Source organism: Hordeum vulgare, chromosome 3H (assembly GCF_904849725.1).
Source record: "Hordeum vulgare subsp. vulgare chromosome 3H, MorexV3_pseudomolecules_assembly, whole genome shotgun sequence".
NCBI lineage: Eukaryota > Viridiplantae > Streptophyta > Magnoliopsida > Poales > Poaceae > Hordeum > Hordeum vulgare.
Genome location: NC_058520.1, coordinates 419,640,397 through 419,654,878, shown reverse-complemented (window position 1 = coordinate 419,654,878; position 14,482 = coordinate 419,640,397). Strand labels below are relative to the sequence as shown.

The 14,482-nt window shown below is 45.6% G+C and overlaps 1 protein-coding gene across 2 annotated transcripts; it reads left to right on the top strand.

The window, feature by feature from the left end:
- Positions 1-5,168: 5,168 nt before the first annotated feature.
- On the top strand, positions 5,169-12,743 carry LOC123444059 (WUSCHEL-related homeobox 7-like). 2 transcript variants are annotated; one of them, XM_045120665.1, is made up of 3 exons: positions 5,169-5,581; positions 5,761-6,861; positions 12,231-12,743. In XM_045120665.1, the coding sequence occupies exons 1-3, from the start codon at positions 5,410-5,412 to the stop codon at positions 12,365-12,367; spliced, it is 1,410 nt and encodes a 469-aa protein (XP_044976600.1). In that variant the 5' UTR covers positions 5,169-5,409; the 3' UTR covers positions 12,368-12,743. The 2 variants fall into 2 exon arrangements, with proteins under 2 accessions (XP_044976600.1, XP_044976599.1); XM_045120664.1 differs by lacking the exon at positions 12,231-12,743 and adding an exon at positions 8,261-8,826 and having other exon boundaries at positions 5,179-5,581.
- Positions 12,744-14,482: the final 1,739 nt, after the last annotated feature.

Here is a 14,482-nt window from a genome sequence, read left to right as displayed (position 1 = left end):
CCCTCTTGCCGACGTTGGGTGCAAGTGTTTGCTCTTGCATGTGTAGTTGCCGAAGACTGAAATTTGCGTGCTTCTCCCATCATTTCGATAATCCTGGTTCTCACTAACAAAAATACTTATCAGCAACTACATTGCTTCACCCTTCCTCTTCGGGGAAAACACAACGCAGGTCACAAGTAGCACGTATATACGTGCTACTTGGATTTAGCGCATTACATTATGAATAACCTGCTCATTTTTTGTACATGTAGCTTGATTTAGTTGCATTGAACAATAAGAACAGATGGTTAGCTCTTTTATTTAGAGATATAAATGACACCAACTAATAACATCTGAAGGCACGGCTGGTAGAGCTTGACGCCGTCCACGAACCATGAGCGGCGAGCTGCTGTTAGTGTACTAGGAGCCCCTCTCGGGAAAATGCATGTATAAAATATAGGGTGACTTTGGACTTCCATTTTATTTTTACTATTTCAATGTCTTAGAATCATATGAACTTGTAAAAAATTGTACTATGAACTCTGCAGTGATGATATGTTGTATTTGTACTTCTCTACTACAGTGATTCATCTGATTAGAAGTGGTTGGTACCAAACTATTTACACGTATATGATTTGCAAGCAGTTACATGTTCAAAATCTCGTGCGCTATTCATGGTATTGGAGGTGGTTTACGTCACCATCGCCACTGGATCTATCATTAGTGATGTTTGCTTTGAAACGGAATTAGGAACCGTCGTTGGACCATGTACCAAAACCGTCTTCAATGACCGATCTCGTACTAGAAAGGCACGGCCAATGAGATGGGTGACCACAACATTAGTTCATGAGCAACCAAACACCATAGATAATTGCATTTTCATAGATTTAAGTCTAACATGCTGCCAAAAAAATGTCATGTCGGAAACCTCCCATTGATGCAATGCAAATAGTGAAATAGGTTGTGGAACATGGTTGAAGCTTTGGCTCAATCAACACGTGCTCCATTGAGCCACGCGGGGCCAGAAACATAAAAACTTGGTCAGCAACCAAACACACCCTAATACATGCGTACAAGCAGTTTTTAGCTACATGTACATTTAAATTCAATATTTTTGAACCGTATGAAGTTTTCTCGGGGATCACTGAAATTTTCGGTAACCGAACCGAGATAAGGAAGATCATGTTAGTGAAGTCGCAAAGTCAAATAAATAGTCGGGCACATGAAGTATGTTACACCTCAAAATTGAAGAAGATTCAATTACTCCGTGTGTACAGAAATTTACTAGGAACGTTTAGAGGAACAATTTTGATGTGGTAAAGTCTATCTAGTTTTGCATGCAGTAAGGGCATCTCCAATGGCAACCCGCAAATTTTCTCGTGCATGCTTCCACACACAATGGGTGACCAGTCCATGGACAAGGAAGCGGGTGGACGACATCCAACCGTAGACGCATACATATAGCCTTCCTCATTTTTTTTCAAGTCTGCACGATCAAATAGTCGCATGCAAAGGGTACCGACATTCAAATAGACGCATGCATCACTAGTTCAAATTTAAAAAGTTCAAATATTACATCCCAACATTGTTATCCCCTTTCACTGCCCAATGATGCTCAATCAGATCTTCCTTCACTGCTCGTGAGTTGGTCGATTCAGAATGTGTTGATGCATTTAAATAAACTCTTCACATATGGTCGGATTCTATTATGCAAGTTGGATAGGATCAGCCTTGTTCTCAAATTCGGAGCTGGGAAAGTATCGTCACCCTCATCCTCCACGATCATGTTGTGCAAGATCACACGATATGTTATCACATCCCACAAGGTCTCTGGATCCCATTATTTTGCAGGTCCACAAACAACTACAAAATGGGCCCGCAAAATTCAAATGGCCTCTTGACATCCTTTCTAGCCGCTTCTTGTCTTTGGGCAAAGTAAACCTTTTTCTAGCCAACTGGGTTTGAGATGGTGCTGACAAAGGTCGCCCATAGAAGATAGATACCGTCGGCCAGATAGTAGCCCATGTTGTACTCATGTTCATTGACACTATAGTGGCAAGGAGGAGCTTTTCCTCCAATCAGCCTCGCAAACAATGGTGATCGTTGCAACACATTGATATCATTGTGAGACCGGGGCATGCCAAAGAAAAGCATGGCAAATCCAAAGATCAAGTGATGTAACTTCTTCAAGAATGATGGTGGGCTTCTTAACATGACCTGATATTGCCCTTGTAAATCTTTTTAGCAGTTTTCCATTTCCAATGCATGAAGTCATGAGATCCAAGCAAACCTGGATACCCTCTTGCTTCTAAGATTGCCAAGAGTCTCTCGGTGTCCTCCATAGTTGGTTCTCTCAGGTACTGACGTCCGAACACCTCAACCACTACAATTGCAAACCTGACATCTCTACACGTGCTCTCAGACATCCATAAGTACTCGTCCCACGAATCACTGGTCGTTCCGAATGCAAGAATCCGGAGTGCGGCATGCACTTCTGGTAATGAGAGAAGCCAATCGTTCACACGACGTCGTTCTTCAGGATGAAGTAGTCATCATAGGACCGACCGCCATTATACGAAAGATCAAAGACAGTCTTGCGCATCCGAAAATGATGGCAAAAATGGTTAACGAATAATGCATCGGGGGCAAAGTAGTCGGTCATCAGTTTCAAATGCACGTGCGCCCTGTTGCGGTTGAGCAATCAATGAGCCTTGATCGAGCCCTTGAAATTTAAAACATGCTCCTGCATCATCGCTGTCTCATCGGAGGCTCCTCGGATGACACAGCATGCTCCTCATATATGTACTCCAAACTGGAATCCATTGCTAGAAAGAAGAAGTGACAACTATTTTCAGCTCCGACGATTCATCGAATAGTTGTCGGGCATGGTGAGAATAGCAGTAGAGGATAGTACCTGGTAGGGCGTCGGAGGACAGGGGTTGAACGAAGATGGAGGAGAAGCGACGGGAGCCCTGCTAGAGTGCCGGAGGTGACGGACGCAGAATTCCAGCAGGGATGTGGCGTGGTGGTCGAGGTGGCGGAGCAACGGCGAAGGGAAGAGAGAAAGGTGGAAGAAGAGAAAAATAAGGAGGATGAAGTCGCGAGAGTCCTCGAAGTGTTTTGGATGGGCAAGGGTTGTCAGATAGCGACGTTTCTCGTGTGTGGACTCCCACAAACCTCTCCTACTTTTGTCTCTGATTTGGAGAGAAACCGTGTCCGAACCGCCCCGAGGACCGATACAGGCTCGCGTTTAATGGCTTCCGCGGTCCGGAGAACGTGATCCGGACTGTTCGGGTGGTTTGCGGATTCGCCTTGGAGATGCCCTAACCCACTGGAGTATTATTTGGGGTAATTGGTTTTATGCCCCTAGTTGGTTCCAAGGGCGAAGCCAACAATATGGCTTCGTTTGGCGTACGCCATACCTAAACCAAGCTGCAAATAGTAGGTATATGTAGTGCTAGCCACGCTTGCCTGACAGTCTGGTTCTTTATTGGCCGTGTTGGTGGTGTGATGCACTGGTGGTGTGGTCTTCAAACTTGATTCTGCACCTGCAACTAATCAATTAAGTGATCACACTGGACACTATCAATCGTCATAATGCACTACAGAGAGGCGGCATGGAAAGTTGGCTCGGACTAACGGCGCCATGGCCGCACTTGCACACGTGCAAATTAAGACAACCAGTGGACATTTGCTGGCGAGGCAAGACACTTGGTGAAGCGGCGATCAGGAAGCAGCAAGCCCATTACGGTAGTACGTCTATATACGCATACGGCGCCGACGCAAAAGAACCAATACATAATGAAAGGTACTTTCGGATGCTATGGAAATAAGCTCTACTAATTCATGATTTCTATACGGCTTATAGATCTCTGTAGATTATTCAGGATAGAAATTATAGGTTTTGTAGAAGATCTTTATGTCTGTCGAGTTTATATAGATGGTAAATTGGTGACCGGTCATCCATGTACTAGTCAGGTATGTGAGTGTCAATACTTAGCTTTTGGATTTCAGTTGTTTCAACTATACATAAAGTATATATACATAGTATAAGTAAGCTTTTGCATATAGTTATATCATACACGGTTTTCTTCTTCATAAAATCTGCCACACCTAAGAACTATTCTTGGCTCCGCCACTGGTTGGTTCACACTCGGTTGGTTTACAAAACACTCATTCCTACCAGAACCACTTTGCACGTTGTATGCTTTTGCCCTTTGATAGTTTAACGATCATTTTTGAAAACTTCATAATAAATTCATAGCTCATATAGATATGGGGAGTTCCCAACACTTTTGTCATGAATGCAAATAACATGCACATATAAGTAATGTTTTTTCCGAATATTTTGATATTTTATTTTCATTTTTTTAGTTAGTATAAATTTGTTATGAAGTTTTTAAAACGACGGCCAAACGGTTAAAACACAAAGATATAAGACGAAAAATTGGTTTGGACAAAAACACGTGTTTTCAAAAACTAAAGATAAACCATCCGAGTGTCACCCTACTAAAGTCATAAAACCAATTATCTCTATATATTTTGAAACCCGTAATGTGCGCAACATACACACAAGTTCCATTGACTTGGAGCACATGGACGTTCAGTCCAACACTACTCAGTATAGATGGGCATAATCAATGCTTAGAACTAGTGGTGCAAATTTCTTGGAAATTATTATATATAATCTCCAATTCGACATCCATGTAGATAAATATATAGAGTATTATAACGAGTAAGTACAGTTTCGTTCGTTTTCTGCAGGCTGCAGATGCGACGATCAGAGGGTTTAACCTGACCTGCGATCCCCAGCCCCAGGTGAGCAACACGATGTACGCAAGCTAGCAAAAGGGCGCAAACAGTAACGGAGGCAGAAACGCAGGGGCCGGGCAGAGCCATGATGGGTTTTGGGTGTCTTCCTTGCTTGTCATACCTAGGGCAAGCTCGCGCCCGCTCCAGTACTTGCACTTGCACCCATCGGGCATCAGTGGGCCACAGGTGGGCAACCGTCCATCAGTCCCCTCCTGATGCAAACCCATCAAGCTACGGAGTAGCTAGCCGCACTACCGTAGACCGTCGTCCCATGCATGCATGTATCCCCAAGAAAAAAAAAACATGGTAGGAGGGACTGGTCGTGGTGCTGCTAGCTAGCTACTTCAGCACTCCATTTATTGCCACGCCGTGGTTGAGCTTGGGTTAGGCCATTATAAGAGGGCAGCAATATGCAAGAATGCGTATACAGCTTTGCTTTGCTGGGTAGTAGAAAACCGCAGGCAGACCTGAGCAGGGCGTAGGTGTCATCTCGCTCCTCCGTTTCGTCGATCCCCGTTCTCCCCTCCACCCTAACCTAACTGGTCGTCGTTGTGTTGCGACGGGGATCGAGGAACATCAGATCAGATCATCACCAAGGGCAGCAGTAGTGCCACTACCATGGCGTCGCCAAACAGCAGGCAGCAGCAGCAGCACTGGCCGAGCATGTTCCGCTCCAAGCACGGCAGCCAGGTGTGGCAGTCGCAGCCCGACATGACCGGCTCGCCCCCCTCCCTCGTCTCCGGCTCCGCCGCCGCCGCCGGCCACTCCTTCAAGTCCCCCTTCTCCTCAGGTATGCATGCATGCTACTGTTTCCTGCACATAATCACTTGCAGTGCATGCGCTAGATAGGGTTCTGTCTTGTAGCCTAGCCTGCAGGTATAGAAGATCGATCGATCGATCGTCATCGAGACGGGGGTTAAATTGATTAGCTCCTGGCTGAGTGTGTGTATATATATATATATGTTGCAGGTCCTGATCAGGAGAGGAACACCGACACCAAGCCACGGTGGAACCCCCGGCCGGAGCAGATCCGGGTCCTGGAGACGCTCTTCAACTCCGGCTTGATCAACCCGACACGCGACGAGATCCCCCGCATCCGCATGCGCCTGCAGGAGTATGGCCCGGTCGGCGACTCAAACGTCTTCTACTGGTTCCAGAACCGCAAGTCCCGCTCCAAGAACAAGCTGCGCAACGCGGCTGCGCGCGCCGCTCCCGTCCGGGCCTGCGCGCCAGCACGCCAGCACGCCGCCGCGCCCTATACGCCGCCTCCCAAGCAGTTCCATCCGCCCAAGCCTCCGCTCTTCTCGCCGGTAGCACCCACGTCTTCCTCCTCTTCCTCCTCCGACCGGTCGTCCGGATCCAGCAAACCGCTCAAGCCGGCTGCCACGCAGGCCATGTCCGCGACGGCGGCCATGGACCTGCTCTCGCCGCTTGCCGCGGCGTGCCACCAGCAGATGGACTATCAGTTCAGCCTAGGCCAGCCCGCGCCGTCCGCTCCGGTTCCTGCGCCAAATTTGGACGAGTTCGTCGCCACCGACGTCGAGCCGATCTTCCTGCAGTACCCGCAAGGGCACTGCCTGTCGGCGGGGGAGCTCGCCGCCATCCTTGGCGCGCAGTACATCCCCGTGCCAGCCGAGCAGCAGCCACCGGTTGCATCTCCCGCCGGCATGCTCTTCGGGCTCTGCAACGACGTGGCACCAATAGGTCCCACTACCACTGGCCAAAGGAGCAGCGCCTCGGCCGCCGGGCTTGGTCAATACTGGCCTAGCGGCGTTGATCAGCTCGGCCTCCGCAAGAACAGTGACCCGTTCTTGAACACCTCCGTTGCCAAAGAAGAGGCGTACGAGGACTTCACGAAGACGAAGCTGGGACTGCTACAATACGGCTTAGGCGTCACTGCAGCGCCGGCCGTGAATGCTGCCTCTGCGGCTGGTGTTTTGCCTCTTCCTGCTTCGCCGGATTCCGCCGCCGTCACCGTTGCAAGTGCGTCTTCTACTGCTGGGCGCCTCACCAGTTTATTTGCAACCACTACCACTACTGAGGCGGTCAGCTACAACAGTAACTTGCAAGGTATGTGATGAAACGTGCTTAATCTTGGTACACCATTTCGATTTTAATTTGTTCATTCACGCCTTCTGATTACATTATCGTATGCAACCGTACGTAAATGTTCATGTCTTCACGGACTAGTAGAGGGGGGAAGTTTCTCTTGTGTAACAAAAATAAATATTTTGCCTCCATTTCAGTTCCTTTTGGATGTTAGCTTGCCCATTGCCATTGTTTAGGTATACCCATACACGCACGTCCAATCTTTTTGTATGCTTCCTTGCATGAGGCAGTGCCGGTTTCCTTTAGGGCCCCAATTATAAATCCTAGCGTAATTAAGGACGTGTTGATATGTCGTATAGTTTGATACTTGGGCACGAAAATGAGACAAGGTTGAACCATGTAAACTCTCTAGTGCATGCACAATCTTGACCGTCCAAGCTGTACACCATGCACGCATGACTTTGCTCTAAAAATGGGTGGAATTTGTCACCTGTAAATAGTCACAGCTTTAGGGAAGACCAAAATTCGTGAGCTGTACTCCATGAGCAAAAAGAAAAGGAGGCATTTTCGCGATGGGATGTTACAAATATATGAACTATTTCATGGTGACAAAAACCTCATAGCATGACATGTAGATTCATTATTAATGCTATATTGCAGTTGCAAGTAAGCATGTACCCATATTAATGAGTGCATTGCATGCATGGAGCTATTTTCACATGTTCGTGAAAAGACTAGACTTGAAGGAATGGAAGCATAAGGTTCCATATAAGATTCCAAAATGAGACTTTTTAGAAGCAAATATATGAAAACACATTGCTTAGTTGAGGACCAGATTGGTCTTGTCATGCACACGCGTGGTAGCACTAATTCAAGTGGAAAATACTCCTGTAGTACGTGCGAAAGGAGTAGAATTTGATCTGATACTGACAGATTAGTGGAGTAGTAAGAGCCAAAAGGGGGGAAGCCCTTCGTGGTCGCAAGCCACACACAGCTCATAAATGTGCCTCTTTCGTATGGTCTTGTCACGGCAACTTGTCTATCATCAAGAGAAGCGGATGCGTGTGAAGAATTTTACTGCGTACGTATAGGAAGGAGGGAGAGTGTAGCCAAGGAGGGATGGAGCACGCACGTACGCTGTTGAAAAGACTGAGGTGATGGCGGTCAAATTTCCTCCTGCTCACGCGCGCTTAAAACTTCCTTTCACATTACACTACACGGGGGCGTTTTTACCTAGATGGACCGTGCGGCTGGCAGTCCGACTGCCACACACGCTTGCTGGGGCTGGGGCTGGGGCTGGGCGCTTGGATTTCCTCGTAGTCTTCCGTCTCGCAAGTCACGGGCAACAATAACTCGCCTCTGCGCCGCACTTAATATCACTCCCGGTTTTCATTCTTTTGACCGTGTTGCGTGCATCCAGGACCAGCGGGTGATGTTGGGTTCGCGGGCGCAGCGGCAGGGCCAGGGGCCACGGGCACCGGCGTGTTGGGCAGGGGCGCCGCGGTTGTGTGCTTCGCGGGCACCAGCGCCGCGTGCAGCGTCCCGGCCACGCACCTCGACGTCAAGCTCTACTTCGGGGACGGGGCCGTCCTGTTCCGCTGCAACGGCGAACGCGCCGAGCCGCTCCTCGTCGACGACGCGGGCCTCACCGTCGAGCCTCTCCAGCACGGAGGGGTCTACTACTGTGTGCTCATATAGCATCATATATAAACCGCGTGCGTCTCCACATCGCACTATTGTGATGCTCTATATATGATGATCTTAGATTCAGTAGTTTTCTTCTCTAGTAGGTATATGTAGCTTAATTATTCTCTGGTGACCGTTGGCCATCCATCGTATTGGAGAATGGCTACTACTAATAGTCCGAAACTTAAGCTATTATCGCATGCTTGTGAGATAGATCGTGTCGTTTATTTCCAAATTTCTGATCAATTGATTGAGGTCGATGTACTCCATCATCATGAAAATAATGATCATCAGTATCTACTCCTCCTTGCTTTCGCAACATGAGCCTCCCACAGCTTGTGTTGGTACCGCACGTACGATCAAATCTACTGTTTTTGTTTTAATGTGGCCAATGAACTTCGAGTTAGGCAGCTAGCAGCCCAGCACACATGCATAGGCTGATACACAACCTTCATGGAGTACAGCAACATGACACAAGAACACTGTATAGTAGCATTTTTTTTGAGGGGTACAAGAATACTATAGCAAACCAGAACAATGCATGTACGTATAGTACGAAGTGCTACCGAAGATTGCCAATGGTGTTCGGGCATCTTGGAGCCCGTTTCGAAAAATCAATGTGTTTCTACAAGGAAGAATACTTGGATTTTTGTATAAAACACATCTCCACATATATACTATGTATATTTGTAATATCTCATAACATTTTAGTTTCACACGTGATGTACCCAAAGAAAAGATAAATATGTATTTTCAAATGTGGCCCTTTTTTTGTTAGGTTGGATTTTTTTTTTATAACTCACTAATTACATTTTTAAAACAAAATTTTATGGGCCCGAAATGAACACATACAAGTTTCCACAGGCTTATATCTAAACTTTTTAAAACTTCTAAATATGATTTTTCAACAAAAAGGTACCAGGGTGTTCGAGCACCATAACTTCGCACTCGAAGTGCTAATCCATACACATCAATCTTTTTCTTTTGTATTCCCTAAAAGAATATTGGTATTAGTGATACTAGTAAAACCTCAACTAGCTGTGATCTCAGCCTTGGTGTTCAGGTATTTTGGTTTTTTTGATTCACATAGTTTGGGTTATGGGTAGTTCGGGTACTGAAAAATGGGAACCGATTTTTTTCTGCCAAAGATATACCCGAACCCAAATTACCCAAAATTTTGGTTTGGGTTATTCGGGTACCCATAAAACCCAAAATATTTGAAGCACGCATCAACTTTTGGTATGAATAATTTAAATAGTATGGGTATTTAGGATAGTAAGGATATTTTAGTTAGTATGGGTAACATGTAAGTGTAATAATAGCATGAATAATTTGGCTAGTATGAATAATACGAATAGTATGGGTATGTTGGGTTTTTCAATCTAGAACCCGAACCATAACCCAAAAACCGAATAGCCACGAAATGAGAACCGAACCCTAACCCGATACTCGTATTACCCGATAATTCGGGTAATTCAGTTCGGTTCGGGTTTGGGTAGTGGGTTAGGGTACTCAAACGCTCAGGATGAGATAGCCCCAGTTGTTTGACCTTCTATATTTTATAATTCAAATGAAGATGCCGACGAGTGGTAAATCATGTTTTTATATTTGCAAACTCTAGCCGTCAAAGAGCGCTAAATTTTATTGAATTAGCATCCCAAATGGTGTACATAGAGAAGCCTCTCCAAAGGAAAGTGAATGGATTAATATGCAATCTTGAGATTACATCAAGTGGCTTTGCTCACTATTGGAAAAGGGTTTATAGATAAACACAAATTAGTGGCAGACACGTCATGTTACCCGCCACCTCTATTTTTGGAAACTAACAGTGACGGATAGTAAGAACCATCCACCACAGCTAAGGGTGTAGCCGCGGCGGGCCTGCTTGATTGCCAACCACATGTATAAACTCAAGTGTTGGACTTGCGTAATTCAGTAGTGAAGAGTCCTATCTTGCGCTCGCTACATGTATATGACCTAGCAGTGGCGAGCAATGACTTACAAACACCACTAGTTATTTTGGTTGGGTGTCCGGTTTTGACAAAACATAGCTGTGGCGGGTTCTGATTAGCGCTCGCCAGTGCTAGATTAAACGGCTGTGGCGGGCAGTGAGCTAAGCCCACCACACACAAAAAATTGTCGCGCGGGCGTGCAACCGACGTCACTTAGAAGTGGCGGGCACTAACTAGCATCCTCCAGCCATAAGATTGCATGTATTGTTTATTTTCAATAGCTTTCCCTCCCCCAATATCTTCCATCATTCTCACTCTTTACATTCATACACCCACACGTACGTCTCGACCGGCCCTCTCCCTGCACGATTGCCCACCCGCATCCCAGCCAGCCCTCCCATGCGACTGCCCTCCTCGTGTCGGCCCTGGTCTCCCAGTGCCCCCCGTCCCAACCATCCCTGTGCCGCTGCCCTCCCCTGTTCTGATGCTCCTCCGTCCTCGCCCTCCCCGTGTTGCCCCCTTCCTAGCCCCTCCCGCGCGCGTCGGCAGACCACTGGAAAAAAGTCCATTTTAAACCCTGAATTCATAGACGTTCGGTGAATCAAACCCTCAAATTCAAATCCTTGTCGTTTGCACCCTGAACTATAAGATCCCGGTCTAAATCGAACCCTCAGACACAAAAATGCTTACATGAGAAATGTCAACCGGGATTCGGCTGGCTGATGGGCCAAGGAGCGCATTGGGTCGGCCTATTTTATTTCTTTTGGTTAGACTGCTAAAAAAAGGTTGCCGCATGGTCTAAAAAAATAAAAAACACAAAAAGTTTATAAAAGCGAAAAAGTTAATAAAAAAAGGCTGCCATTTTTCAAAAAATAGTATGTGGCATTACAAATATATTTAAATATTATAAAAATAGTACATGGCATTACAAAATATATTTAAATATTATAAAAATAGTACGTGCCATTTTAAATTATATTTAAATATTATAAAAATAGTATGTGGCATTACAAAATATATTTAAATATTATAAAAACAATACATGGCATTTTAAAATATATTTAAATATTATAAAAATAGTATGTGCCATTACAAAATATATTTAAATGTTATAAAAATAGTACATGGCATTTTAAAATATATTTAAATATTATAAAAATAGGACGTGTAATTTCAAAATATATTTAGATATTATAAAAATAGTACGTGGAATTTTAAAATATATTTAAATAATATAAAAATAGTACATGGTATTTCAAAATATATTTAAATATTATAAAAATAGTACGTGGCATTTTAAAATATTGTGAAGTCTGAGAGCGAGATGGGCTTGACTCGGCTGGCCGAGTCATTTTCGCGCGTGCCCTCGCAGCGCAGCCCAATCCCGGTCAAATGAACAATCCCGGTTTGCCAAACGAATTCAGGGTTCTTTGTAGACCGTGATTGCGTAGTTTAGGGTGCAATCGACAAGGATTTTGAGTTGGAGGTTCATTTCGCCAAACCTCTACAAATTCAGGGTCCAAAATAAACTTTTTCCCACACCACTGCGAGCACCTCGGTTTGCCCCACCCATCGTGAGCGCCTCCCTCTCTTGTGTCTTTAGTTTTAGGTTTAGTTTTTTATTAGATGGATTGTTAGATGTATGGATACATGGATGCATCATGCATTGTTGCACTTTTAATTGGTTTTGTGTAGTTTATTTTGTTGTTATATAGATAATATGGATGGATGAAATGAAGTATCGTTTTGCAGGGAACACCTTCGAGTGGCCAATGTTTTACCGGAATGTTGATTCATTTCCGTTCAAGAAAATTCCACGCGCTCAGTATGTCCTCTTTTTAGCAAAGGTCATGCCAAATTTTCGGCATGACTTGTGCTATAAAGTATGATATATTGAGTGCCCGAGACACTTGTCCTATAAATTTTTGGATGACTTGTGCTAGAACTTTTGGTTCTTTCTTTGGACATATGTATTTTTTTTTGTAGGGAACACCTCCGAGTGGCCCATTTTTTGCCGGAATGTTGATTCATTTCTATTCCCACAAATTTCAGACGCTCGATATATCCTGTTTTTAGTAAAGTTCGTGTGATTTTTTTCTTCCTGAAAGCAGGACATATTAAGCGCCAAGGATTTGCAGGGACGGGAATCAATCAAAATTCTGGCAAAACATATGGCATATGCCATACTGATATATGTAATATTAGTTGAGTGATGCTTACACTCGACTTTCAGTCTATTGGAGCACCTTGTGTGCCTTTGAGTCTGTTCTTGAAGGAAGAGTACATACTGTTATCGTGCGGGTCACTTCCTCTTCTTTTACTCGCGATATATACATTGGCAAAATGTGGGAGAGAAGTAGGGGAAGCGACCATCACCCATGGTCGAAATATCACAGAGAAGAATCCCGACTACTATCATGGGGCTTTCTCCTTATTTCCCGTGTGCTATACATTTTGGTAATGCACGCAAGAACGAAGGGAGGAGAGACCATCACTGGCAGTCGTAATATCAGAGATGAAGAATCCAGATTGTTGTCATACATGTTGGTTCCTCCTTCATTCCCATGTGCTAGACATTTTTGTAATGCATACTCGAATGAAGGCACGAGAAACAACCACTAACGGCCGTAACATTAGAGAGGAACAATCCCGACTATTGTCGTGGCGGGCGCTTCCTCCTTCTTTCCCATGTGCTAGACATTTGGTAATGCACGCGGGAACAAAGGGAGGAGCGACCGGCACCGACGGTAGTAATATCACAGAGGCAGAATCCCGACTGTTGTTGTGGAGGTCGCTTCCTCCTTCTTTCCCATGTGTTATACATTTTGGTCATGCACGCAGGAACGAAGGGAGGAGCGACCAACACCGACGACCGTAATATGAGTGTGCGGGAGTATCCACTATATACACCACCATATTAGTGTGAAGAAGTGTCCATCATATACACCTGTTGGGGATCATAGTAATTTCAAAAATTTCCTACGCCATACAAGGATCTATCTATGGAGAAACCAACAACGAGCAAAGGAGTAGAGCATCTTCATACCTTTGATGATCGATAAGCGGAAGCGTTGCTAGAACGCGGTTGATGGAGTCGTACTCGCAGCGATTCAGATCGTGGTAGATTCCGATCTATGCAACAAACGATGGTGCCTCCGCGTTCAACACATGTACAGCTTGGTGACGTATACTCCTTCTTGATCCAGTAAGGAGAGAGGAGAAGTTGAGGGAGAGCTCCGGCAGCACGACAACGTGGTGACGGTGGAGCTATGTGGTTCTCTGACAAGGCTTCGCCAAGCGCTGCGGAGGAGGAGGAAGAGAGAGGTAGGGCTGCACCGTGGGAGAGAGATGAATTATTGTGTCTCAAAAATCCCAAAACCTCAAGTATATATAGGGGGAAGGAGAGGGAGGGCTTCCTTGGCCCCTCCTCCAAGGAGGAGGAGTTCGGCCGAGCAAGGGAGGAGTCCACCTCCCACAAGGGAGGTGGATCCCTTCCTTTTAAAACTCCTTTTGCCTTATCTCCTTATCCCTAGCTGCATGGGCCTTTAGGGAAGGCCTTTTCCAGCCCAATAAGGGCTGTCCACCTCCTCTAACAACCCATGAACTCCTTTGGTCATCACACCCCACCTGGGGGTCCTCCGGCACCCTCCCAGCACTCCCGGTACACTACCGATGAGCCCAAAACTTTTCCGGTGACCAAAACAGGACTTCCTATATATCAGTCTTTACCTCCGGACCATTCTGGAGCTCCTCGTGAAGTTCGGGAACTCATCCGAGATTCCGAACAATCTTAGGTAACCATATACTATTCCCTTTACAACTCTAGCGTCATCAAACCTTAACTGTGTAGACCCTACGGGTTCGGGAAACATGCAGACATGACCGAGACATCTCTCCGGCCAGTAACCAACAGCGGGATCTAGATATGCATGTTGGTTCCCACATGTTCCACGCTGATCTCATCGGATGAACCACGATGTCAAGGATTCAATCAATCCCGTATG